Below are 25,071 nucleotides of genomic sequence, written 5' to 3' on the forward strand. Positions count from 1 at the left end.
TGAGACATGAGGAAAAGGAGGATAAATGATGGTGGATGAAGAGTATGGGAAACAGATTCAGGTATGGATTTATACTAATTCAAGAGCCAGAGTACTGAAAAATTAAAATTCATTTCTCCTGTCTCCCCTCCAAGTTCAAGGAAGGAATATGGAAACAGAAGCTAAGTGATTTCAATATAATTACAATTTTAATATTTCATACTCAACGCTCCAAAATTCATACTAGTGCTATAAAATTTAGATAATTTTTAAGGTCTTCATATTCAACTTTGGATTCCCACCCTCTTCCCCCAAATTGATTTACCTTCTACAATGGAGAATCAAGAGTTAATTGTGTATAGTTTGTGGCTATTATACACAAAGTCAAATGCTGCATTTCTAAGCATTTTCCCATTAAATTTAATCTGTGTAGGAAAAGCTGGATGAGTCATGCCCCCAAATCTTTTCTTATCCACAACAGATTTATTTTGCTCAAATCACTTGGATAGTTGTTTGAATTCTCCAATTCATGCTGTTGGATACATACAGCGGTACATACAGCCTTAAATAATATCTGCAATATCCATTCAAATACTCTTAAAGATAGGTCACCAGAGATCCCATGACAATTCAGAATTGAGATTTACTGGGGGCCCGTCCTTCACAAAATACATCTATGGAACTGGGTCCTTAAAAAGGCTATAGTTTTTCTTGGTTAACAGTTTCATCCCAAACAAAAAATGTCTTTTTCCTGCAGTCTGTTGTCCCGATTTGAAGATGATAGAATTCCAATTTGTTGATAACCTATAGTTTCTGGGCCTGCAAAACATTATAGGCAGCTAAATATTCATCATAAGAATGATACTACCTGGGAAGGGTGGTTGTTTGTCAGATGGACTACAGATGAGGAATGTTCTCAAGAAGATGCTGAATAATCATCTTTATTGTTCTTGGCATTTTTCTTTATTTCTTGGAATAAAAATCATTTCCAGAAAGTCCCTAGTTTCATCTGGATGCAAAGACAAGTCATTTTTTTTTTGAACGCTTTCAAGACAGCATCCTGTCAATGTCTGCACGCGAAACCTCTTCAGAACTGTAACAAGGATGACTTTCATCATTACCATGGCAATGTATTTTCCTGCACAGCCACGGGGTCCAAAACCAAATGGTTGAAAATAACGATGAGGAACCTGTGAGAATAAACAGAAAATTGAAGAAGTATGTGAAAGTCAGTAGCATTTATCTAACACTAAAAATTTGGTTGATCTGATTTGTTAATCAAATCTTAATACCACTGATTCAGGGTTCCAGTCATTTAACCTAATAGCTCCTTAGAAGATAAATTGCAGTGAATCAAGCTGAAAAAGTTTTTCCGGTTGAGTTTGATTTATCTAATAATAGCTTCAGTATTGGATGGTTCTTACCATCCAATTTTTTTTTCAGGTGAATGTATTTTAAAGAAATACAGCATTTCCTAACAAGATGGAAGATATCTCAGATTCACATCAATTCCTAAATTAATGTTCTAAGATACTAGATACCTGGATAATTAAAAAAATTAAATATGTAGAATTTTGATCTATATAATGTCAAACTTGTGTGATTCATAGAATCATTAGTTTAGATGGGAATTTGAATATTATTTGCTAAAAGTGTTTCTTTTTATAGAATAGGCAAGAAACCAATATTCAAAGGAGTTTAATGATCTGCCATATAAATAGAAAGTGAAGCCAATCAATTTTACTTCTGTGTAAAAATTTAGTCAAAACACTTGTTTGGCATAACATAAATAAAACAATGCATTGATGAGATATATCAGAGAATCACATAGGGAGCTAGAAGGGATCTTTTAAGTCATCTTAGTTTAATGGTGTCAAATTCAAATGGGAACTGATATCTTCCAGCTATATGACTAATAAAACCACAAATTCATATTATCTATGTCATATTCTATTTTAGTTTATTTTGTTAAATATTTCCCCAATTACATTTTTAATCTTGATTCCAGTAACATTTAGGAATTTCTCTGGGCAATGAGTTTGACACCTTGTATCTAGTCTAAGAGGCTAAATGTTACTTTTTTGGAGCCATAGAGGAGGTAATAACCAACAGGGCTAAAAACCGGGTGTCTTGGGCAAGTCACATAACCTTTGTCTGCTTCAGTTCCTTCAACAGTAAAAAGAGGATAATAACAGCACTTACTTCTCAGGATTTGTGTGAGGATCAAATGAGATATTTGTAAAGTGCATGATGGTACCTGGCACATAGTGAGGACTTAATTCTTTTTCTGTTCCTTTTTTTCCACGCTCATTCCCCATTCCCTTTCCTTTTTCTAATGTATGACAAGGTTGCTGGTTTGGGATGAGCTACTCCAAAGAAGGGAAAATGTGCATTTCTTGTAGGGAAAAGGGGAGTCAAAAAGGATGATTTCAGATTTGTTGTAAAAATACCTACTCGGGGCAGCTAAATGGTGCAAAGCATAGAGCATTAGTCCTGAAGTCAGGAGAACCTGAGTTCAAATCTAGTCTCAGACACTTAACACTTCCTAGCTGTGTGACTAGGCAAGTCACTTAACCCCAATTGCCTTAGGGGGAAAAAACCTACTTAGAATATTCAGCATTTTAATTTTGTTTTCAATTTAAAAGAGGTACATTTTAGTTTATTAAATGCCCAAAAGAGATATCTTACATTCTTTGCAAAGTTTTCAAGAGTAAATTCATTCGGCTTGGGAAAAAACTCAAGTTTATGCATCCTTCCAATATTCAAGATAATGTTTGTTCCCCTTTTCACTGGATAACCATCAATCACATCATCTTGCAAAGCCTTGCGCATGACCAAGTCCACAACAGGTTGGTATCTCATGCTCTCATAAATGAAATTTTCAACCACTTTTAATTTTTGCACATCACCGATCTTAATGTCTCTCTCACCTATAGGAATATTACAGAAAGAATAAAGGAAGTTAATGTTATCTTCATTGTAATGGAAACCATTGAGCTATTTCAATTATACAGATTAGTTTTTGAAGGGCTTAATTGAATAATTTTTAAATTTTATATTAACAATACATTGTATATAAAACCTAGATTTCAAGGGACATTGTTCCATTATTAGAATGTAAACCATCTAAAAGATAAATGTCTATCTTATTCTTGAATCTTGTGGACATTTGGCCTTCATGGTTTTACATGCCACCTACTTTACAATTGGGAATTCTAATATGATTTTTTAAATCATACACATAATTCCATTCTGAGTGGTGAAAAAAAACCAAAACACCTAAATTCCAATATCCCAAGATATCCCTTTTGTGTCTGAACATCAGGTAGCAAAAATATTATTTCATTGCTTTGCTCTCTGGAAAAAAAAGTTATTTAAAACTTATGTTTAATTTCAAGTACTTTGTTTATAATAAGAGGACCCTCTGACTAAACTGTTTTTGAGAGCCACTGATTTAACTGAGGCTTTCTTTTAAATCCTTACCAATAACAGTCTGTATTTCATTCATTACTGCTTCTTCAACCTTTGGGTGCTTTGCAATCAACAATAACATGAAGTACACAGTGACAGACAGAGTATCAGGGGCAGCAATCAACATTTCCAGGATGCATTGGTTCACATTTTCCCCTGTCAAGTCTCCACGCCCCTGGAAAATGCAAAGATATTTTTTTAAAAAAGAAAGTGACAGTAAAAATCAAAGTGCTGAAGAAAGTAGGAGGTTTAACATTGAGAACAAGAATCTGAAAAGCATTTAGGAAATGGTTTAAAAAACAAAAAATCCATATTTTCACTGTAATTAAATAGTAAAAAATATTTACCAAAAACTAAGGATTTAGATGAGACCTGAAAAATTCAGCCTTCCAGCCTGTTACTTCCAAATACCTATTTGCTATTGTTCAGATACCTGAATGTCTAGCTTAAACATTTGCCTTTCTTCTGTTTATTATGGTTATATATATTCTGTTTGTTCTGTTGGTCATAATTTCAATCCTGGAATAGAAGATAGGGTTTTGTGTGTGTGTGTGTGTGTGTGTGTGTGTGTGTGTGTGTATAAGGAGGTACTAACCCTGGGGGAAAGGGACACTATTGCAATAATAAAATGAAGATATGCAGCATCTCCAAGGTAACCAGATCCAGAGGTTATGGGATTATTCACTTCAGGTTTTACAACCCCCAGTACAAAACATGTCTTGATAGTGGTTGGGAACAGGGTGAAAGTTAACAATTGTTGTGTATCCTAAAGCTTGGCTTTTAAGAGTAACTAAAAGTAACCAGACTAATGAACACAACATTTTCCGATCTTAAGATATAACAGGAGTAAAAAATACTTGAATTCAGACTTGCTTCTATTGCATTATTACCTGTGAGTTAACCTTTGCCCTCTATGTATTTATCATATATCTAGTCTGGTTTCAGATTGTATCTGGATAATGCTGGAGCATACAGTCAGTTGGGCCAATTCATATCACCTGCCAAGTCAATGAAAAGCAGTCCAATTAAAGGTTTGGAATAGTGTATAAGACACAGCTGGTTAAATGAAATGTTCACTTTTTAACCAGTTTTTGAAGCACTATACAGTCATAACCTCATAATTGGATGCCAGTCTAAATCAAAATTTTCTTATCTTTAAAATTCAAAAATAAGTAAAAAACTTGAAGTCAGATTTTCTTAGTAGATAAATTTCTATTATTGCATAAAAGACACTTCTTTAAATTTATACCCTTCTCTCTTTAATAAGTCAATCAAAAATATGGTGTTATACATCCTATGAGAATAGCTATTCACTCAAAAATAGCCATTTTACTAATGGCATAAATGTCTTGATGGTGGGACAAAATTTCAGCAATATTTTGTTTTATACGTTCTCATGACCACTAATGTAACCTTACTTGTCCATGACAAGTTTTCACATCCTTATTTTGCCATTATCATTAAGCCTTGCTGGTTAAATTAAGAAACAATCAGATTTTCACTTTTTTTTTTTTCCTGGCCAATAGAACAAAATTCTTTCACATAGCCATTAGACTGCAACTGTAACAATTATCCAAATTGTTAACTGAGATCAATACTTTTTAGAAAAAGAAATCCTTCTGAAAAAGCAACTAAAGAATTTTTTTCAGCCCACTTGTTGAATGGGTAAATCAGCTTGCACTGGCTGTTCCTTCCTTGTTTTGTTACAGAAATGAAGTGACTTGTACCAGCTAGAAGACAATGCATTTTGAAATTTGATTTGAGAAGAGACTATTATATGGTTAAGAATTTTCAGCAAGACTACATCTAATGTTCATAATTATCTGGTTTTTAATGGATATATGTATATGCTCACATGTAAACATTTATGTATATACATATGGACACATTTCTTTCTATGTTCTCTACATATATATATTCACATATATATTCCACAAAAACAATTAGTAATCATATTAAAATTGTTGTTTACCAAAATGTAGGGTTTATATAGTTACTTGGATAGTTTAGATTTTAAAAAATCTACTAAGGAAAAAAGTATTTTTATTTGAATTATATAGATCATGAGCTTCCCTCTAACAAACTTAGGATAGTAAGTCTATCATTTCACTTTGACTAAGTAGACACAAGTAATAAGAACAAGTACAAGAGCCTATTTCTATGCTAAATTGTTAATGTACCTGGGCAAAAATTAATTGTGAAGCAAAATCCATGCAGTCTTCCAGTTTGTCATCTTTGGAAAGCCTGTGTCTTTTTTCTTCTATTAAAATTTCTAGGGCATCCTTCAAATCCTTGCTGAAATAAAAATAAATAAAATCAATCTACCCTGGTTCATTTCAGTTCTGGGCAATCTATCTGTCATTTGTTTAAATAAGGGGTTCAATCTTGGTTAATACCATTTGTATCAATAAATAAATGAAATTGAATTTTTACAAATATGTTTGAATTCCATATATCTTGCATTTCCTAACACTGATTTAGGATCAATTGACACTTTTTAAAAATGTGCTAAAAACTAAGGATAGGATGTCTCAAATGTCTTAGTGTAACTTTAATAGCTTAAAACTTCACTAAAATTTCGGGACACTCTGAATGTTAACACATATATGTTTGAAAATGTATAAATGACTACTATGATCTATCATTTATGAAATTAACATATACACACATCTCTATAGTGTGTATGTAAGTTTATATTTATGTATGTATAATCCTAGAAAAGTCCCTAAAGCAATGCAGTTAAACTAAATAGAAATGATCTGACAGCATATTGACTTAGAAGAGTACCTTAACTTTTCTATGCTCTATTATATTTTTATTTTGTTAAATATTTTCCATTATAAGCTAGTTTTGGCCTTTCTTAAGAGAGTTTCACAACTCATCCTCCAGGATGATACATTTCTGGCCTAGAGAAATGAGAGGGTAAGTGATATAAATGGGGATATATATGGATATAATATATATGTGTATATATGTATAACCATATATACATTCAATATATATGTACAATATATAAATACACATATACATGAGAGGGAATATAACTCTTTAACAGATTAGATGATGGCTAATTAATTTTTCAACCACAGCCACTCTTGAAGGTTATTTTGTAGTAGGGGTTGGGTCTATGTTGGAGGAGTGAGTACTTATATTGATGAAATTGCAAGTAATTGAAGTATAAAATACACACACACAATTTGTTGGTATTCATTTTTCAATCATGTCAAACTCTTGATGACCCCACTTGGGGTTTTCATGGCAGAGATACTGGAGTGGTTTGCCATTTCCTTTTCTAACTCATTTTAGAGATGAAGAAACTGAGCAAACATAGTTAAGTGATATGGCCAGGATCACCTAGCTAGTAATTATCTGAAGCAGTATTTAAACTCAGGAATATGAGTCTTCCTGACTCTAGGACCAAACCTCTATCCACTGGGCTTCCTTGCTGCCACATATACATACACAGTACACACAGATAAGTGTGTGCACATATATATTTGGACACATATACATTATATACAAACACACATGTATAATATTAATGGTGATAAAGTAGAATGAGAAATAGATTAAGATTTAAGAGACTTAGGTAGTAATCTTATTTTTGTCACTAATGAAATAATTATATATGCTTGAATAGGTCCCATAACTTCTTTTGGCTTTATTATCTGTAAAATGAATGTGTTGAACTAAATTATATGTAATATTCTTTTTGGATCTATTTATCTACCTTCAGGATGAAATCATCTTTGGGTAAATCATATTTATAAAGTCATGTGCTAGGGATATAAAGAAAAAAGTCTAGCTCCCAAGGATTTTATAATTTGACAAGAAGAGACAACACTTGCCTATATGTGGCAAGTACCAAAAACTCAAATTATATTTTTGGGAAGGCACTAGAATTTGGGGTGATAAGGAAAGACTTTGGTTAGAAAGTAGCATTTGTGCTGAGCCTTGATGGAAGTTAGAGATTGGAAAAGGCAGAGGAGAGAAGGGGTGAGTTTCAGGTAAGACAACTGTGCAAAGTCCATGGAATTCCAGGTGTGAGAAGCAGTAAGAGGGCCAACTTGGGTGTACTGCAGTGTTTGTGAAGAAGACTAAAGGAAGGATGGGATCATATTATGAAGGGACAGAGTAGTTAATATTTGATCCTATTGGTTGTAACAGGGAGCTAATAGAGTTGATTAATTAGGAAAATGATGTGATTCAACCTGCACTTTAGGAAATCACTTTGGCAGCTGGAGGATAGATTGGAATTTTCTTTTTTATTATTATGAATTTAAAAATATAGAATGTTTCACAAAATTGCATGTCATCCTTTTTCAGGGATCATGCTAATCTTTTCTGTATTGCTCTACTGTTAGTATATATTTTGCTTAAAAGAATAATGCTTACAGGAATATTTACATTTATTCCCATTGAGGACTATAAAAAATAAAAAATTGAGAAAACATTTTTGTAGGCTTCAAATGAACTTCCTTTGTTTTGAAACTGAATACTTTTGATTTGCCACATGAAATGGTGAATAAAATGGAGAAAATAAGCAATTACTAAGCTTTTCCTAATGTAGCTATTATATTCTTTTGTTGAAATTACTGTAAATTCCATTCCAATAAAGATTCCCATATTAAAATGTAATTCCTTCCAAAACAAAATTATTATTATTATTTTTCATATAGTATTTTGATTTGCCTCTATATGAGGCAGGTAAGTGGCACAGTAAATAGAGTTGTAAGCCTGGAATCAGGAAAATTTGGGATCAAAACCAGTCTCAGATACTTGCTAGCTGTGTAGTCCTGGGTCAGTCACTTAACCACTGCCTGCCTCAGTTTTCTCATCTGTAAAATGGGGATAATGACAAGATCTACCTTGTAGGGGTGTTGTAAGAAACAGATGGAATAACATTTGTGAAGTTCTTAGCACAGTGCTTGGCACATAGTAAGGTACAAAAGTGTTTGCTTGTTTCCTTCCTACCCATATATACCTTTGATTTTTAATCATGAATTGGATGCATTTTCTCTCATATGAATATGTGCCACATAATCTATGATCTGCAACTGCTCAAATTTCTAATGGGCTAAACTAGTGTAAGTGAGTGGGCACAATCAAAACCCCTATCTATATACATTCTATTTATTTATATTTTCAAGTCCTACCAAAAAATACCAAACACACAATATATTTACTTCATAGATAGTCACATGGCTTTGTTTAGAGTTTCAGTTATCTTCTTTTAGTATATGTGCTGCCACAGCAACCATTCAGGCATTTTCTTTTAACTTGAACTATTTCAGCTTCAAAAGTATTATAAATCCCTTCAAATTGAGTTAATGAAAATTAATTGTGAAGTAATAGAATTGTAACTTGACTCAGTAGCTCCATTTCTGAGAATTAAAAAAAAAAAAAAACAACCAAAAACATTGCTCTAGTGCAGGGATTGTAGAACTGGAGTCCATGGATTGGGATGTTTATAATCTGGAGTCAATATAATTGATTTCCTTTTAAAATTCTTTTTATTCTGGCAAGTGTTCTAGAAATGAGTTCATGACAAAAGATTATGAACCCCTCATTTAGAGGAGGAAAAAAAGGTTGTTATGGAATAAAAGAAATGGGGTCAGCCAGCCTTTCTCTCCAGATAATCAATGTGGTGCTAGCCTCAAATTCCAGAGCACACAAATCATAGAGTTAGTTGCATATAAAAAACACGCATCAAGAATATTCTTCCTTTGCTTTGTGATCTGCTCTAAGACAGCTAAAATGGTATAACCTATTTAGAGCATAGTTCTCAAATCATTTATAAGAGAAAATTTATTAAAAGGAAAACAAATCAAAGTTAGAAAAGAAGAAATCCTACTATCTCCCAAATTTTCAAAGTAATGTTACTTACACAGACTTTTCATATTTTTTGTATAGCCAAGATATCTTAAAGTAGATGTCTGGTTTGAGAAGGAGAGCTTGCCAAGCATTAAAATAGTTCTGTATTTTGATCACAATTGCATTTTCTGAAAATAAAAATGAGAAACCAGTTTAGGTAATATGGGAACCAAAAAAGGCTACTTTGAACAGAGCACATTCCCTCTCAAATACTCTCAAATAGTAGGCTTTTAGCTACCTGTGATTCTTTATGAAGCAAAGCAATGATTATTTCAATAGGAGTTTTAGCCAAGTGAGAATGACTACATGAGTCAGGCTTTCAATTATTCAGTTTGCCTATCTATATCTCTGCATTGGCCAAAACAATTAAATAATTGCCAGCTCTTCACTTTGACTTTTACTGACAAAGGCCAGAGTTTCACATATACACCACAGGGCAAGCCTCCATGGTCACACAATTTAAATCTAAGCTATTCTCCAGGAAAAGATGGAAATCAGTAGTTGTATGAGGAATGGTACCTAGTAATAAGAAGGGCAAAGAATCACCATTCCTTCTGCTGTTGAGTAACTGTAAAATCTTCACTTCACTTGATGCTGTTGGGTAAACATAACCACGAGGTAGCTAGATCTACACAGCCCAAATTACACAATAGCATATGGAGAAAGAACATAATTTTCTCAAATTACACCTGGTCTCTTCAACACAGGCTGAAATGTGGAGTTGATGTTTATTTGATGAAATACCTGAGAAGACAAAGGAATGTAAATAACCTATTTGACATTATTTAGGCTTCCTAAATTCATAATAAAATTGCAATTGCTTCATTTCCTTTTAAATAGCCTCTACAAAAATGAAGCTTTTGCCTGACTTAATTATCAGATACTTATTAGATCTAAAGCTATTCAGAATTAGATAATTTCTATATAATACAAAGGAAGTTTGAATGGGAGAATGGCTTATAGAATTCAGACTCAGATCTGGACAGAATCTTAGTGGTCATCTAGCACAGCCTCTATTCACAGCAAAATCTGGCTCTGCTTGGAAGGTTTCTAGCGAAAGGGTACCTGAGGCAGCTCTTTCCATACAGGATCACTCTATAATTAAGAAGCTTTTAGTAATATTTAATTGAAATCTACTTCCTTGTAAATTTAATAGGTCTTAGTTCTGACTTCTAGTGCAAAGCAGAATAAGTATAATTACTTTTCTATATTACAGCTCTTCAAATCTTTTCAAATAACTATCATCCTCCTTTTTTTCCTTTTTCTCTCTTCCAGACTAAATACTCCTAGTTCCTTCAAATGATCCTCTGGTTTGAACCCCCTTAGTATTTTGGTCACTTGCATATACTTGCATGTACTTTGACTTGTCAAAATACTTTCTGAAATGTGATGTCCCATATTAACACAATAGTTTGGATGTGATACAAAAAGAGCAGAGTACAGTGAGACTATCATCCTCATTATTCTGGCCCCTGCTTCTGTTACTGCAACCTATGATTGATGCAGGTTTTTGTTTTTGCTAAAATGACATGTTGCTACCTATATGTAAGCTACTTGCCATTTAATATAATACAGATAAAGTTTGTATATATCTTAGAGGAACTGGGGAGTAGATATTTACACATATACAAGCCCCAAATAATGGGAATATATAAAAGTTCAACTTGGTTGGCAGCAGGCTATCTCAACTAATAAATGGAACACATTTATTTGTTTTTAACCTTTGGTCAAAATAATATCACATGAAATGAACTTCTATTATGCACAGAGCATTATAGACCTGAATAGAGTTATAGAATAAACAGAACACATAGTTTTCATCCTAAAACAGCTCATAGTCATATAGGAAGTAAAGCAAACACACTTGAAAAAACAAAACCCATAAATTCAGTTAAATATATAATCAAAGACAAATTCAAAAATAGAAAGAAGAGTCTTCTCCTATCTCTCCCTTCTCCTTGTAGAGGTAAGATTCTGGCTTTCTCATCAATAAAAGGAAAAAATGTAATGTGACAAGAAGATTTTCAGTACCATCCAGAGGGATCCCCAAGAAGAGGATATTGGAGGTATCCAACATAATGCGTCTCATGAGGTTCAGCACATTGATATAACCCAATTCATTGGTGACATCCTCCAGTTTGTCCAGATGAATTACAGTTGAGTTAACACAAATAGCCACCATGCGCACAAGGCCTGGCCCAGATAAAGCTAAAAAGCACACATATATAAAACAGTCAGTAAACCAAAATTAAAATCAAAATAATCCAGTTAGGTGATGTCCACAGTCCAGAAGTAGAAGTAAAGACTCTCACTTATTAAATGACTTGAATACACCTAGCATTTAGAGTTTTTTCTCTGTGTTAAGGAGCTTGAAATAGTGTTTAAGACAAACTTTGGATTTATTTACAAACAGTAGCCAGGGGTAGACATGGATTTAAGTGGAAATTGTTAAAATGCTTAACATTTGCTCTAAAAGACTGGATGAACACAGACAGAAGGAAGTTGAGAGTAGAATAAGAAAATGATGCATTCTATCAATGTAGATAGATAGATATCTAGAGTTTCATGGGGAAAATTCCTCAGAAGCAAGAATTTTGATCCAATTTCCTGAAATACTCATTCCCTCAGCTACCCTTCAAATCATTAAAAAAGATATAGCTAGACAGCTGATAGATCTGCTACAAATGAATGTTCTGCTGGGGCAGAGAATAATCATGAAACTGTTGCCTTGGGGGCTGAAAGATAGTTTCATCCAGAAATGTAGGTGATCCTCAGCGATTATTTAAAAATACTAATGCATCATTTTAATTTCAATAGGCAATGCAAATTCACTTGATCTCATAAGACAGTTAGGTGGGATACAGTTTTGTGGACTGTTAAAAATCTATGCCTCTCTTAAAGCTTCTTATAGGCCTAAAATAAGCCTGAAAACAGGCCTAAGGTCAAAGGGAGCTTGATAATTAACTTAAAATCCTATTACCTCCCATTCTCCAATTGATAAATGGTCAAAGGATATGAATAGACAATTTTCAGATGAAGAAATTGAAACTATTACCACTCACATGAAAGAGTGTTCCAAATCACTATTGATCAGAGAAATGCAAATTAAGACAACTCTGAGATATCACTACACACCTGTCAGATTGGCTAAGATGACAGGAAAAAATAATGATGAATGTTGGAGGGGAGGCGGGAAAATGGGGACACTGGTGCATTGTTGGTGGAGTTGTGAACGAATCCAGCCATTCTGGAGAGCAATCTGGAATTATGCCCAAAAAGTTATCAAACTGTGCATACCCTTTGATCCAGCAGTGTTTCTATTGGGTTTATACCCCAAAGAGATACTTAAAAAAGGGAAAGGGACCTGTATGTGCCAAAATGTTTGTAGCAGCCCTGTTTGTAGTGGCTAGAAACTGGAAAATGAATGGATGCCCATCAATTGGAGAATGGCTGGGTAAATTGTGGTATATGAATGTTATGGAATATTATTGCTCTGTAAGGAATGACCAGCAGGATGAATACAGAGAGGCTTGGAGAGACCTACATGGACTGATGCTAAGTGAGATGAGCAGAACCAGGAGATCATTATACACTTCGACAACTATATTGTATGAGGATGTATTCTGAGGGAAGTGGATTTCTATGACAAAGAGACTTAACTGAGTTTCAATGGATAAATGATGGACAGAAACAGCTACACCCAAAGAAGGAACACTGGGAAATGAATGTGAACTATTTGCATTTTTGATTTTCTTCCCGAGTTATTTTTACCTTCTGAATCCAATTCTCCCTGTGCAGCGGGAGAACTGTTCGGTTCTGCAAATATGTATTGTATCTAGGATATACTGCAACATATTTAACATATATAGGACTGCTTGCCATCTTGGGGGGGGGTGTGGAGGGAGGGAGGGGAAAAAACGAAACATAAGCGAGTGCAAGGGATAATGTTGTAAAAAAAATTATCCTGGCATGGATTCTGTCAATACAAAGTTATTATTAAATAAAATAAAATTTAAATTAAAAAAAATCCTATTACCTCTTTAGAGTCAGGAAAGTTGTGGGTGAAGGATAACTGCTCTTTATAAGTCTGAGCATTGCATTTGGAATCAGAGACCTGAGTTTGAAAATCCCAGCTGTCATTTTAGATATGATTTTAAGCAAACTACTTAAAGTTTCTGAGACTTAGTTTCCTTATTTTGAAAATGAAGGTCTTAGACTTGGTAACTTTTAATAGCCTTTGCAACTCTCAATCTATGATCTCTTGATTCTTTTTTTTGAAAATACAAGAAATATGCCCTCTCCTCCATAGTCAATATGTTTCCTTAGATCAGTGTAGTCAACCATTTCCCCCAATATATGTTAAGTCTGGGAGAAAGCAGGGTTTTCTTCAGGATAGCTCTTGTAATCTTATAATTTAAGAACCAAGCAGATGAACATTTGGGTGAGGGGCTTCTTGACACTTGCATACTTTTCTCTTATTTTAGAAGCCATACCAATGGTGTCTTTTCTACTATATAGGTTAGTGAAAAGGGAGATAACCATCGGGTACAATACACTCCAGCTATGCTTATACAACAGCTGAATATGGAAATAACCATATAAGCACTGATCTACAGTCTATCTAGAACACTTTTCTGTTTTGGGCCTTGAGAAATAAGTAATACAAATGCATACCTAGCTTCTTTAATATACACTTCAAAGATTAGTAATGTATCCTTAAGATATCTCAGTTTACTCTGAACCCTCATGTTGACCCCATGGCATAAGCACTGGATTGGGAATTCCTAGGTCTGGGCTCAGGTATCTGCACCATAGTGGAGGTTTTTGCAGGAAAGATAGTAGGTCTGTGATTTTGCAGATACTAGGAACTTTTGGTGAAGAACTTTCCCAGTGCAAAGAACATCTTCGAAACTTCTAGTCTTAAGACATTTGCCTGGGGCATTGGGATGATCAATGTCTTGCCCAGAATCACACAACCAAGATGCTCAGAGACAAAATGTGAACCTAAAAGGAACATATCTCTTAACCTTTTTGTTTCTCAGTTTTGTCCTATTTAACTTGAGGAAGTTAGATTATATCACTGTAATGTCCCTAAGCCCTGTGAATTCTAGGATGTCTCATCCCTGAATCTGTCACTATTAAAAGATCTGATCAATTCAATCAAGCCTGTTATTTGGCATCGTATAAAGAAAACTTTTTAGTGATAGTGTTCTAAATTGAACTAACTAAGCATGCAGAGACTCTCTCTCTTTCTGTCCCATGAAAGAGTCATTCTGATCCAAAGAGAAGACTAAAACTCAGATTGTTACTTCAGTCCACAAAATTAGAGGGTTGAACAGAATTGCCAAAATTCAACCACAGAGGGAAAAAACAGAGTAAGGATGTAAGCATAGAATAACTTGATTACCTTTTGTAAAGAAAGGTCGAATAACTTTCCAGAGAGCTGGGTTATTATTAAATATGACACCATTTTCATGCATTCCAATACATTGTAACCCAAGTTTGCTTCCAAACCTAGAAATATAGTGACTATGTTTCATTATATGGAACATACTTGAAGATCTGAAAAGAGAGAAAAAATATACAAAGTTTTTATTAGGAAATGCTGATATACACGTATACTTTCCATCTTTTACACACCTGTTTAAGTAATTTTCCTAAAGCAACAAGTCTGAACATGCTACCTCCCTACTCAACAAACTCCAGTGACTCTCTATTACCTTAGTAATAAAATTTAAACTCTTCTGTTTGGCACTTTCCAACCCAGTCTTAACCCATCTTCTCATACTTATTATACATTACTTCCTTCTTCCTTATGGTCCAACCAAATTGGCTTTCTTTCTTTTACAATCAGATATAGCAATTTTTCTCCCATCTCCATGACTTTTTACTTCTGTCACACCTATCTGGAATGGATTCCATCCTTATCTCCACATTATGGATCCTGTTCTTCCTTCTGGGCATAGCTCTAATACCACTTTCTACATAGAGCCTTTCCTGATTCCTACTTCTTTGTAGTGACCTCTTTATCTAAGAATCCTGTATTTAGTTAGCATGTATTTATTTAGTAAATAGTTATATGTTTACATATTGTTTCCCTCAGAGAAAATAGCAATGAATGTAAGAGTTGTTTCATTTTTTAAAAGTCTGTATATCCAGCAACTAGCATGATGCCTGGATCATAATAGATTCTTAATAAATGCTCTTGATTGATCCTGAAAATTCAGTCTTTTTTTTTTAGGACACACCAGGAAAATGTTCTATGATGCTGGATAATTGTGAAGAGATGTTAAGAGTTGGGGAAAGAGTTTGGTGAAAAGAATAATAAGATAGAATTCAAAAGAATCTTGAACTTATCCCAACACATTTTATTAGACAAAAAAAGCAAACTAAACCAAACCAAAACTCTCAGAATGCTCTCTGCTATGTGCAAGATGGTGTTCCGGTCTTCCTTTATGTTTTCTGACAAATTGGAGATCTCTATATTAAGACAACTCAGAATATTCTCTATCCTTTCTTATGCTTTTTATTTCTTTTCTTTTCTTCCTTTCACAATTGATCACTGATCCAACAATTCAAACTACTCACCTCAAAGAAAGGCAAGAACCTAAAACTAAATTCTACCAGATTGATGGGCCTCTAACCTTTCCCACATCCTATAACCACTAACACCTATACTTACCTTCTCCCCATTCCTAATATTCTCCTATAAGAGTGGAAGAGATAGTAAGCAGATGCTGTATGGTTAAGACCTCATTGTCTTAGTCTTCTACCAAAAGTTGTCCCCCTAATACCGCTACCCACTTCTAATAATTCCTAGTCAAATTTAGCTTCTTTTGTTCAGTTTTGAGATAGATTTTAAAGAATGATAAAGACAGAGAGAGTAAGAAACAGCAAAGGTGGGGGGGGGGAGGCTTTGTCAATGTTGCAATAGTAGCCATCATATTTTAGTTTTGAAGAATAGTTGAGGAATGTTTTTCTGTTTCCTTGGCAACTTGCTTTGTTTGATGGCTCACAAACTGAGCTAGAATTATACCTGGAGGATCTATCTCATGAGCTAGGCTTGACAAAGACAAAGTGCCAAGATTCCCATTGTGACCCATTGATTATATTCTCCCAATGTGCAGTAGGTGGTTCATGATAATGGTACTCATGTCCTTTATAGAAATGAGAACTTAAATGAGCACTCTGTTGTAGCAAACTAAAAATAAAATAGCAAGGGCAATAATTCAAGTAATTTTAAAGATAGACCCATATAGTCTCATTATTTTCCAAACCCAAAGTACCAGCTGTTGCCAACTAGCAGTGTTTAAAGTCAATCATCTTGCATGATGAAGAAATTGGGTGAAAATAAAATACTATGTAGTATATAATATTATGAAAATAAAATACTATGGTAGTCTAAGAAGTAAACTCCTTGAGAGTAGGATTTGCTTCATTCTTCGTGTTTATATTCCCATGTCTTAATACAGTGCCTAACATATAGTAATTAATAAATGTTTGTTGATTTATTGACTAATCTATTGAAAAACTTTTTTATGGGAAAGATCAGTCAATCTGTTGTCATAGAACAGCTTTGTTTTGGTTGAATCAAGTAATCAGTCAATTAACATTTATTAAGCACTTACTATACTTAACAGCACTACCAAGGATGAAGGCTAAATCCCGAAGTGCTCAAGGATACAACTCTGTCACAAAATAGGCAAAACAATATTTTGTTGCCTGGTACCCAACCAGGGTAGACCCAATCTTCAGCCAACCCTCCCAACCTCCACAGGGGAAGATTATGGAAGAATTAACAGAGTTTGGTCGATGTCAGCAAAAAAGCAGGCAATTCTTCCATTGGATTGGAGATTTGGCAAAGGAAGTTAGAGCATGGCTAACTCTTCGCGACTAAAGCAAAGAGAAAAATGGCAATGATGATTCGTGTATTTTGAAAATTAGTGTGTGGGCATTTTTCATATGCCCTAAGAGTTAAATTTTTGGCAACATCTCACTTATAGATTATTTTTTTCGATCTTCCATTATCATTTTGGCTGTAGTGACCTAGACTAAATGTTTTAAGAAGAGCAGTTATAGTCATCAGATACTTATCTTATCTGAGCATTATTAGAAATGAGTAGAATTTAAATAATATAGTTACCCCCTCATCACAGAATTCATTACCATTATGATAACACAAGTTTCAACATTAATAATAATGATATTGATAACAATAGCTAGCATGCATATAATGCTTGGAGATTTGCACTATATTTTACATGTATCAGTTTGTCTGAACCTCAACACAACACTATAAAGTAGATGATATTCTTATTACCATTTTATATATGAAGAAACCATAGCTGAGATGTGATAAATATTTGATCATGTCTATACAGTTAGTTACTTATGTCTTTTCAACAGCCCTCACCACACATTTTTGCTTGACAATGTAAACTGAAAGATATTTTTTACCTGCCTAAGCTTCAATTTAAGTAGGGGTTGTAAGCCTTAACGATTTCATTCTTTTTAATTGACCACACTAAAATGTTTCATTTGATAAAACATTTGAATTAATAGCAAAACAAATAAAGGAAAACAAGATTTTTTTGTAAGTATTGAAATCATAGGTAATCTAAAATCTAAACCAAAAATCTTTCAGAAAAAATATTTCATTTTTAAATCAAAGCAGTCAATTCAAAAGATAATATTTTCCTTCCTTTATCACAAATAACCCAATGCATTAAACAATACAGAGTCTTGTAAAGTTTTTCCTTCTCTTTAACAAAGATAACAAAAAATTCTATTTCATTCTAGGGCCTTCCTTCAATGTAGACAGTGCAATAAATAGCTATTTGTAATAATAACTATTGTCTCAGATAGAAAAGCCAACCTCCAGGGGAGCTGGAAACCTCCAAACACAGAGATGAGAGATCTCAGATGTACTTGCTATCTGCCCCAATATCTCTTATAATTAAAGTATAGATTTGTTGGCAAATGTCCCGCTATCTATCTTTCTATATATATATATATATATATATGCAACTCTGTTAGGGATTTGTTGATAATTTGTTTTTGTTTTGTCATCTGAATGTTTCCTTCCATAGGTAAATTGTGCTGTTGGCTGAAAAAAATGTCCAATAGAGGGAGCTATCACCTTATAAATGCTGAGCCAGAAACCAAACCTTAAGAATAAAGAACAAAAAAAGAGATTGTAAGATTACAGATTCAGAATTGGAGTTAGAGCTACTCATAGCCCAGGCTCCTTATTTCACAGATAAAGAAATTGCAGCCTAGTTTAGGGAAAAAGCTTTTCCTAGATCATGAGGATTATAAGCAATGGAATGAACCTCTAGTTGAGTTGAGGTCTTCTAACTTCACATCTAGTGCTCAAATCAAAAAGTATGGTTTGGCTATTAAGGTGCTTTAGGATGACTATTTGTATTAAATCATATCCATATTATCTAATGGACATTTCTGGAAGCTCTACAATACTTGAAAGAAAAAAAAATAATCCAAATAGTCAAATACTTGTAGACTAAGTTCAAATATCTGTATATTAACCTCTACTCCCCACCCTCAGTGCCTTCCTCAGTTTTTCTCCAAACAACTAGTTCAAGGAAAATATATGTAAACTCCAGTTCTAATATTTGGCAATTCATTTAGATTGTAAAGATCTTATTTACTACATTTAAGCAACAATTTCTTAATTGATAGTCTTGACCTGAAGGAAGGCAATTGGCAACTTAGCTGCCATGAAATTTTAAAAATGAATAAAGTATATAACAAAGGAAACAAATTATATTGAAATAAAGTTATCAAAAGAGACTCCAAGTTAAGATCTTACTCTTGGAGTAGATGGTATTTAAGGTCCCTTCTAGTTTTCCATCTATCCGTGATTTTTATTTTTACATCACATTCACTTACCAGCTCCTCTCTTCAAATTGAACCTTCCATTGAGACAAAGAAAAATCATTATAAAAAAGTATCTGATAATAGAGATCAAGTCTGGCAATATTCTAAAATATAATACTCTTCCCTGGTAGTTTTTCCTTCCCAACCCTCCAGGAGAGAGGAAATAAATTTCATTTCTATTTTCCATAGAACTTTTCTTGCTTTTCTTATTATCCAGGATCATCTTCTTTTGAGTGATCTTTCCATGTACACTATCATAGTCATACACACATACAAATGTTCCTAGGCTTTTCTAAATTCCTCATTCATAATTTCATACTACACATACATATTAAATTGTATTCATATACCATGTTTTTTTCACCATGGTTTGCCTTAGTGATGGCTCCCTACTTTGCTTCCAATTCTTTGCTATAACAAAGAATGCTTCTATGAATATTTTGGTATATATTCAATCATTTTTGTCTGATATGTTTGATGGTACGTGTCAAGTAAGAGGAATGTTGGTTCAAAGAATATGGATAGTTTAGATAATTTGTTGTCTAATTCTATAATGAAATCTAGAAAGTTGGGCCACTTCAATACCAGCAATATTTTACAGATGAAGAAATTGGGCCAGACAGAAGCGAAGTGATTTGCCCACTGTCATACAGCTAACAAGTATGTGAAGACAAATTTGAACTCAGGGCTTCCTGACACCAAGTCCTGCTATTCTATCCACTGCATCACTATTTTTTCCTCTGTTTTTGGCTGCTTTCGAGAGCATGAAATAAAATCTCAGTCTTAAATATTTGCTCTTTTCCTTATTCTTAGTGGCTTAGAGCACATTTTCAAATGACCAGTCATAGACTGCAATTCTTTTGAAAACTGTCCACATCCTTTGACTATTTCTACTTTAGACAGTTACAAATGTTAATTTTTTTTTCTTCATAAGTAGCTTGAATCTACCTTTTTGCAGTTTCTATTATTCCTAGTTCTGTTCTCTGGGGTCAGGAAGAACACTGTGCCTCTCTTAATGAATCACAGTCAAAAGAAGACCAGTTAGAAAGGCAATTTGGACAATTCAGTCTATTAAAACTTTTTTCCTCAATAATTTATTTTTTCCCTAGATTTATTCAGAAATTGATTTCTTCTACCCATCATATGGACAATGTACAATCTTGTTTTCCACATAAACAACTTAAGCTATAAAATGCAACTGACTTGTTTTTCTGTGATCAGTCCTTTTGGCAGAACAGAGTAGTACAGAATTGGAAATACATGAAGCTACTCCCTCAAGCAAACTGGACCAGCCAGATTTGTTTTTGTTATAATCCATCAATACAGTTAATTCAGCTTTTAAAACTGTCATTTAAAACCCTCATTAATATCTGTATTATATATCTACAAATCCTCTGTCAAGATTTTTTTAGAGAACTACTCAACTTTCCAATTGAAGCTATGAGGTCTTGACTGGAGCAAAACCTAAATTATTTAATCTGTCTATATTGTTGAATTTTTTCAGGTAAACTGCTCACCTATGCACCTTACTTTACTTGTGATTACACAGGCATAGAAAAATTTTGAGATAATGAAATAACTATCAATTCTTAATAAAAGCCCAAATTAGAACACTGTAATGTTATTTCTTAAAATATCAAAAAAATATTTACTTGCTTATAATGAGTGTCTCCTCTCCACAGATCCATACTCTCATAAATTCACCATACATCTTGTTGTAATAGTTACAGGCACTGCCAATTCCCATCCATAGGATTCTACCATGTGAAAGGAGGGGTCCAATTCCCATACAGTAACCAGGACCTAGGAAAAAATGTTCAAAATATAATCACCATCTTAGCCTGCATTAAAAATCAGATGTTTTTATTATGCAAATTTTTACATCTGAATTCTAATGCAAATTCTTGAGTTCCCATGAAAATAATTTAAGCAGTATTACTTTAAAGAATTTTCTCCTTTCATAACTAAGGGATATTAAATAGATGAAGCAGTTCAGTTTAGTATCAGTCCTACCAAAGCCTAAATGAACTAGGGGTTCGTGTCAAATGTTGATTTCTCCTTCTAAATAATTTTGTCTTTTATCTGATCAGGTAGCAAACACAGAAATCTTAGAGAAAGATAAAAATGTTTTTAATTGTTTCATAATACATAAGATCTCGCTTTTGTATTAAAAAAAAGTGACTGAATCAATATTAGTCTGAATGGTTATCTTAGAGGAACCATTTTATAGAGATTATTGAACTGACAGATCAGATAAATAATACAACTTTCTAATGATAATGTCTATCAAAGCATATAATTTTACTTTTAAATACTACTTCATTGGAAAAGGAAAATCTTAGGCTAAACAAAGTAAGACAAAGAATAAAATGATTAGCTAATACTTAATTAATGCCAATATTAATGTCAGCCAATCTTTATAATCTGGGTACAACAGTCCATTCTCCCCTTTCCCTCAAGAACAAATGTTTTGGTCGAATGAATTCAAATAAGTGACTCAATTTTCTAAATTGAGTTAATGACTTCATACTACTTATGCAAATATATGTAGATATGCCAAGGCTTTTAATTCATCAAACTGATGAAAAAAATTCATGTACTGCTCATCTCAAAGCACCAAAAGAAGTGATCTGAATTTAACTAGCTGTAGAATAATAACATTTTTAATTTTGAGATAGTTTCATGATTTTATCATAAAATATAAAATTTTTAATTTGAAAAAGTTTTGTGATTTTATTATAAAATAATCTTTCTAATTTTCTTCTTTTTAATCTCAAAATTAATGATGTTAATGATGTTACATCCTTTCCAGCACTAGAGCAAGTGAACTTGAGCTTTACAGAATTAAATGTACAATCATAAAATCACAAAATTTTGAAACTGGATGACTTAGTTCTATTTCTTTATATAGTAAATGAAGAAACAAAGGATCTTTCATTTTAATTTCCCTGCCCAAGGTCAAACATGTAGCTTTGTAGATTTGATATTAGAATCCAAGATGTTTGATTCTAATTTTGGTATTCCTTTTCTTTCATTCTAATTTTGGTGTTCCCTTTTTTTTCTTCCCTCCCTCCTTCCTTCCCTGCCTCTTTTCCTCCTTCCTTCTTTCCTTCCTTCCTTCCTTCCTTCCTTCCTTCCTTCCTTCCTTCCTTCCTTCCTTCCTTCCTTCCTTCCTTCCTTCCTTCCTTCTTTTTCCTTCCCTCCTTCCTTCCCTCTCTCTTCCCTCTTTCTTCCCTCCCTCTTCCTTCCTTCCTTCCTTCCTTCCTTCCTTCCTTCCTTCCTTCCTTCCTTCCTTCCTTCCTTCCTTCCTTCCTTCCTTCCTTCCTTCTTTCTTTCTTTCTTTCTTTCTTTCTTTCTTTCTTTCTTTCTTTCTTTCTTTCTTTCTTTCTTTCTTTCTTTCTCTCTCTTTTCCTTTTTAAACAATCTTAATAATATAAACTTTGCTCTAAATTATCTTGTGATATGGTTCTCTAGTTCTAAATTCACTATATAACTATCCATATTTAGTTTTACAGACAGCCTCCTTCCTACTTCCTAAGAAGATGGCTGTGATTTTATATCAGATGAAAATCAAGGAAATAAAATAATAATTTTATATATGTACATGCACATACATATAATATTTCTTAAACTTTAAGAAAACAATATATGGTTGTTTCCTATAGAAGTTTTTTCTTTTAAATAGCACAAATCTTTGAAGTCTGTAACCAGCTTTTATATTTAAACCATCCCACACTTTTTCTAGCAAAGAATTGACCAACCATTTTTCATTAATTTTTCAGAGTGGTAATTATTTTATAACATGAGCAATAAAAAATTTCAAAGGCATTTTTATAATTAGATTTATGCATATGTCCTAAGAAGTAAAGTTATTCTTTAGGGAGCCTATTTTAGACTATTTCTGCATGGTACTAAACATCTTTATGAAAACAAAATCCATTCAAATACCTGGATGTTTTAATCTACATGATTGATGAAGATATGGAGATATGGAAAAATGATTAAAATATTAAAATTCTCCCTTTTCATACTAATATTTGGCATTGTGTCAAGATAACCTTAATAATATATTTAAGAAAATTACTTAAATCTTTTAAATGGAGACATATAGCTAATAAAAACCATACTTTGATTCAGCAAACCAAATAAAGCACAAGGAATTCACAGACTGTGAAACTAATAATTACAATGAAGTTTAATTTACTCACTAATAGTTTTACATAAATATAAGACTAAATAGTTTTACATAAATATAAATATAAGATTAAGATTTTTTCATCATTTTTATGATTAATTTTATGTCAACTAATCAAATTGTGCTCTTGTCAAAATCAGCTGTTAAACTAGTGCAAGTACATAATTATTTAGCTGCTCTGCCAAAACTAGGCTTTTGTTTTATCTTAACTTACCTAGTTATTTCTGACTCTGCAGACCAGACTTTCAAAAGCTTAATAAACCTGCTTATGAACCACAATTACACACAATACTTGACATAAGTTTTGAGACTCCTACCATAAGAAGTTTTAGTTGAAAACCAAAGACATAAATTACTCACAGGTAATCATCTGGGCAATCCCCAAAACAAGAGTTTTGTAGGGCTTGTTACTTGCCAAATCAGGAAAATCATCTCAATTTTCTCCTCCTATGAATTTCATTGTGATGATTTGTAGCAGAACTTAAGGTGGAAAATTAAATGAATGTAGATGATTCTTCCCTCCCTTCTCTACCACAGTGCTCATCCAGCCTTGACCACTATGCCTGACTATACCTTTCTTGGGAAAGATGAAAGGGGAGAAAGTGTAGGGTAGAGGGAAAGGAGGGGAGAGAGGCAGGAGGCAAAATGGGAGGGAAAGTTGACAGAACTGCTGAAGGCTGTCCAGAGTTCATCTGCTTAGAAAAAGTGTAATGAAATGAAAGTCTGTGATTTAAAAAAAAAAAAAGAATTGAAATTAAATCTCTCAACATCCTCAACTCTACCTCATTTCAAGCCTCAGTTTAAAATACTCTTGCTGAGTCTATCTTAGGAAATAAAGTATAGAACTGAGGCATTTTTATAGATGGTTTTAAAGGGTTGAATGAACTTTAAGTGTCCTGGCAAGTGATTTAAAAACAAAAATTTGGCTTGGAGTATCTAGAAAACTACTTCAATTCTACGGTTCACTACTAGAATCCTGGTTATAGGTTTCACATTATGCTAGTGGCCTTTTATTGTGCTTTTATGTAAATGTGCAAAATTTTCTTCTCAGGTGCCTGAAAGTCCAAATAAATTTTCTGCTAAGCTACAAAAATAAATACTTTCCACCTCTATTTTACCTGGTATTAAGGAAGTGTCTTCAAAACTCCAAATCAAGAGAAGAAAGCAGGTGATGAGGAGGATTGGCATAGTAGCAGCTGGCATTGCCTCGGGTACCATGCCTGTGAAGTTGTAATGCATTGGGTTGAGCATTTCCAGGATCATCTTGTCTTTCTTCAAGGGAATACAGTTTAAACACCTACGGAATGGTAGAAATAATGGATTCGTCCAATATAACTTTAAGCTGTAACTTATATCCCCCCTGCAAAGTATCTTATAGTATAGATATCCCCACCAAATACAAGCTTTGATTTATAATATGATTGGACATTTAGAGAAGACACATTTGTGGTTACAAGTCAAAACAAGAGAATAGAAGATAGACTCCTTGACTTGAAATAATTTCTGGCCTTGGTAGTTGCTCTCAGGTTCTTTAAGACACTTGACCTGATAAGATTTGGATATCTTTAAAATTGCCCTTGAATTAGAAGAGTGACGCATGTGCACACCAGCTAGGGCACCAAATTTCTAACCAAAATAAAAGAAGTTCATTCTAG

At 33.4% G+C, this 25,071-nt stretch overlaps 1 protein-coding gene and 1 non-coding gene across 2 annotated transcripts; both read right to left on the bottom strand.

Annotated features, from left to right (window-relative positions):
* Positions 1-461: 461 nt before the first annotated feature.
* Positions 462-24,694, bottom strand: LOC127547116 (aromatase). The gene is made up of 9 exons (XM_051973947.1): positions 24,535-24,694; positions 20,874-21,024; positions 14,732-14,886; positions 11,356-11,532; positions 9,338-9,452; positions 5,631-5,745; positions 3,463-3,625; positions 2,668-2,909; positions 462-1,169 (listed from the first exon to the last, which is right to left on the bottom strand). The coding sequence occupies exons 1-9, from the start codon at positions 24,677-24,679 to the stop codon at positions 921-923; spliced, it is 1,512 nt and encodes a 503-aa protein (XP_051829907.1). The 5' UTR covers positions 24,680-24,694; the 3' UTR covers positions 462-920.
* LOC127552557 (U6 spliceosomal RNA) lies at positions 7,732-7,836 on the bottom strand. The gene has a single exon (XR_007951433.1). It is a non-coding gene; the product is annotated as a U6 spliceosomal RNA (small nuclear RNA).
* Positions 24,695-25,071: the final 377 nt, after the last annotated feature.

This window comes from Antechinus flavipes, chromosome 2, assembly GCF_016432865.1.
Source record: "Antechinus flavipes isolate AdamAnt ecotype Samford, QLD, Australia chromosome 2, AdamAnt_v2, whole genome shotgun sequence".
In the NCBI taxonomy this organism is placed as follows: domain Eukaryota; kingdom Metazoa; phylum Chordata; class Mammalia; order Dasyuromorphia; family Dasyuridae; genus Antechinus; species Antechinus flavipes.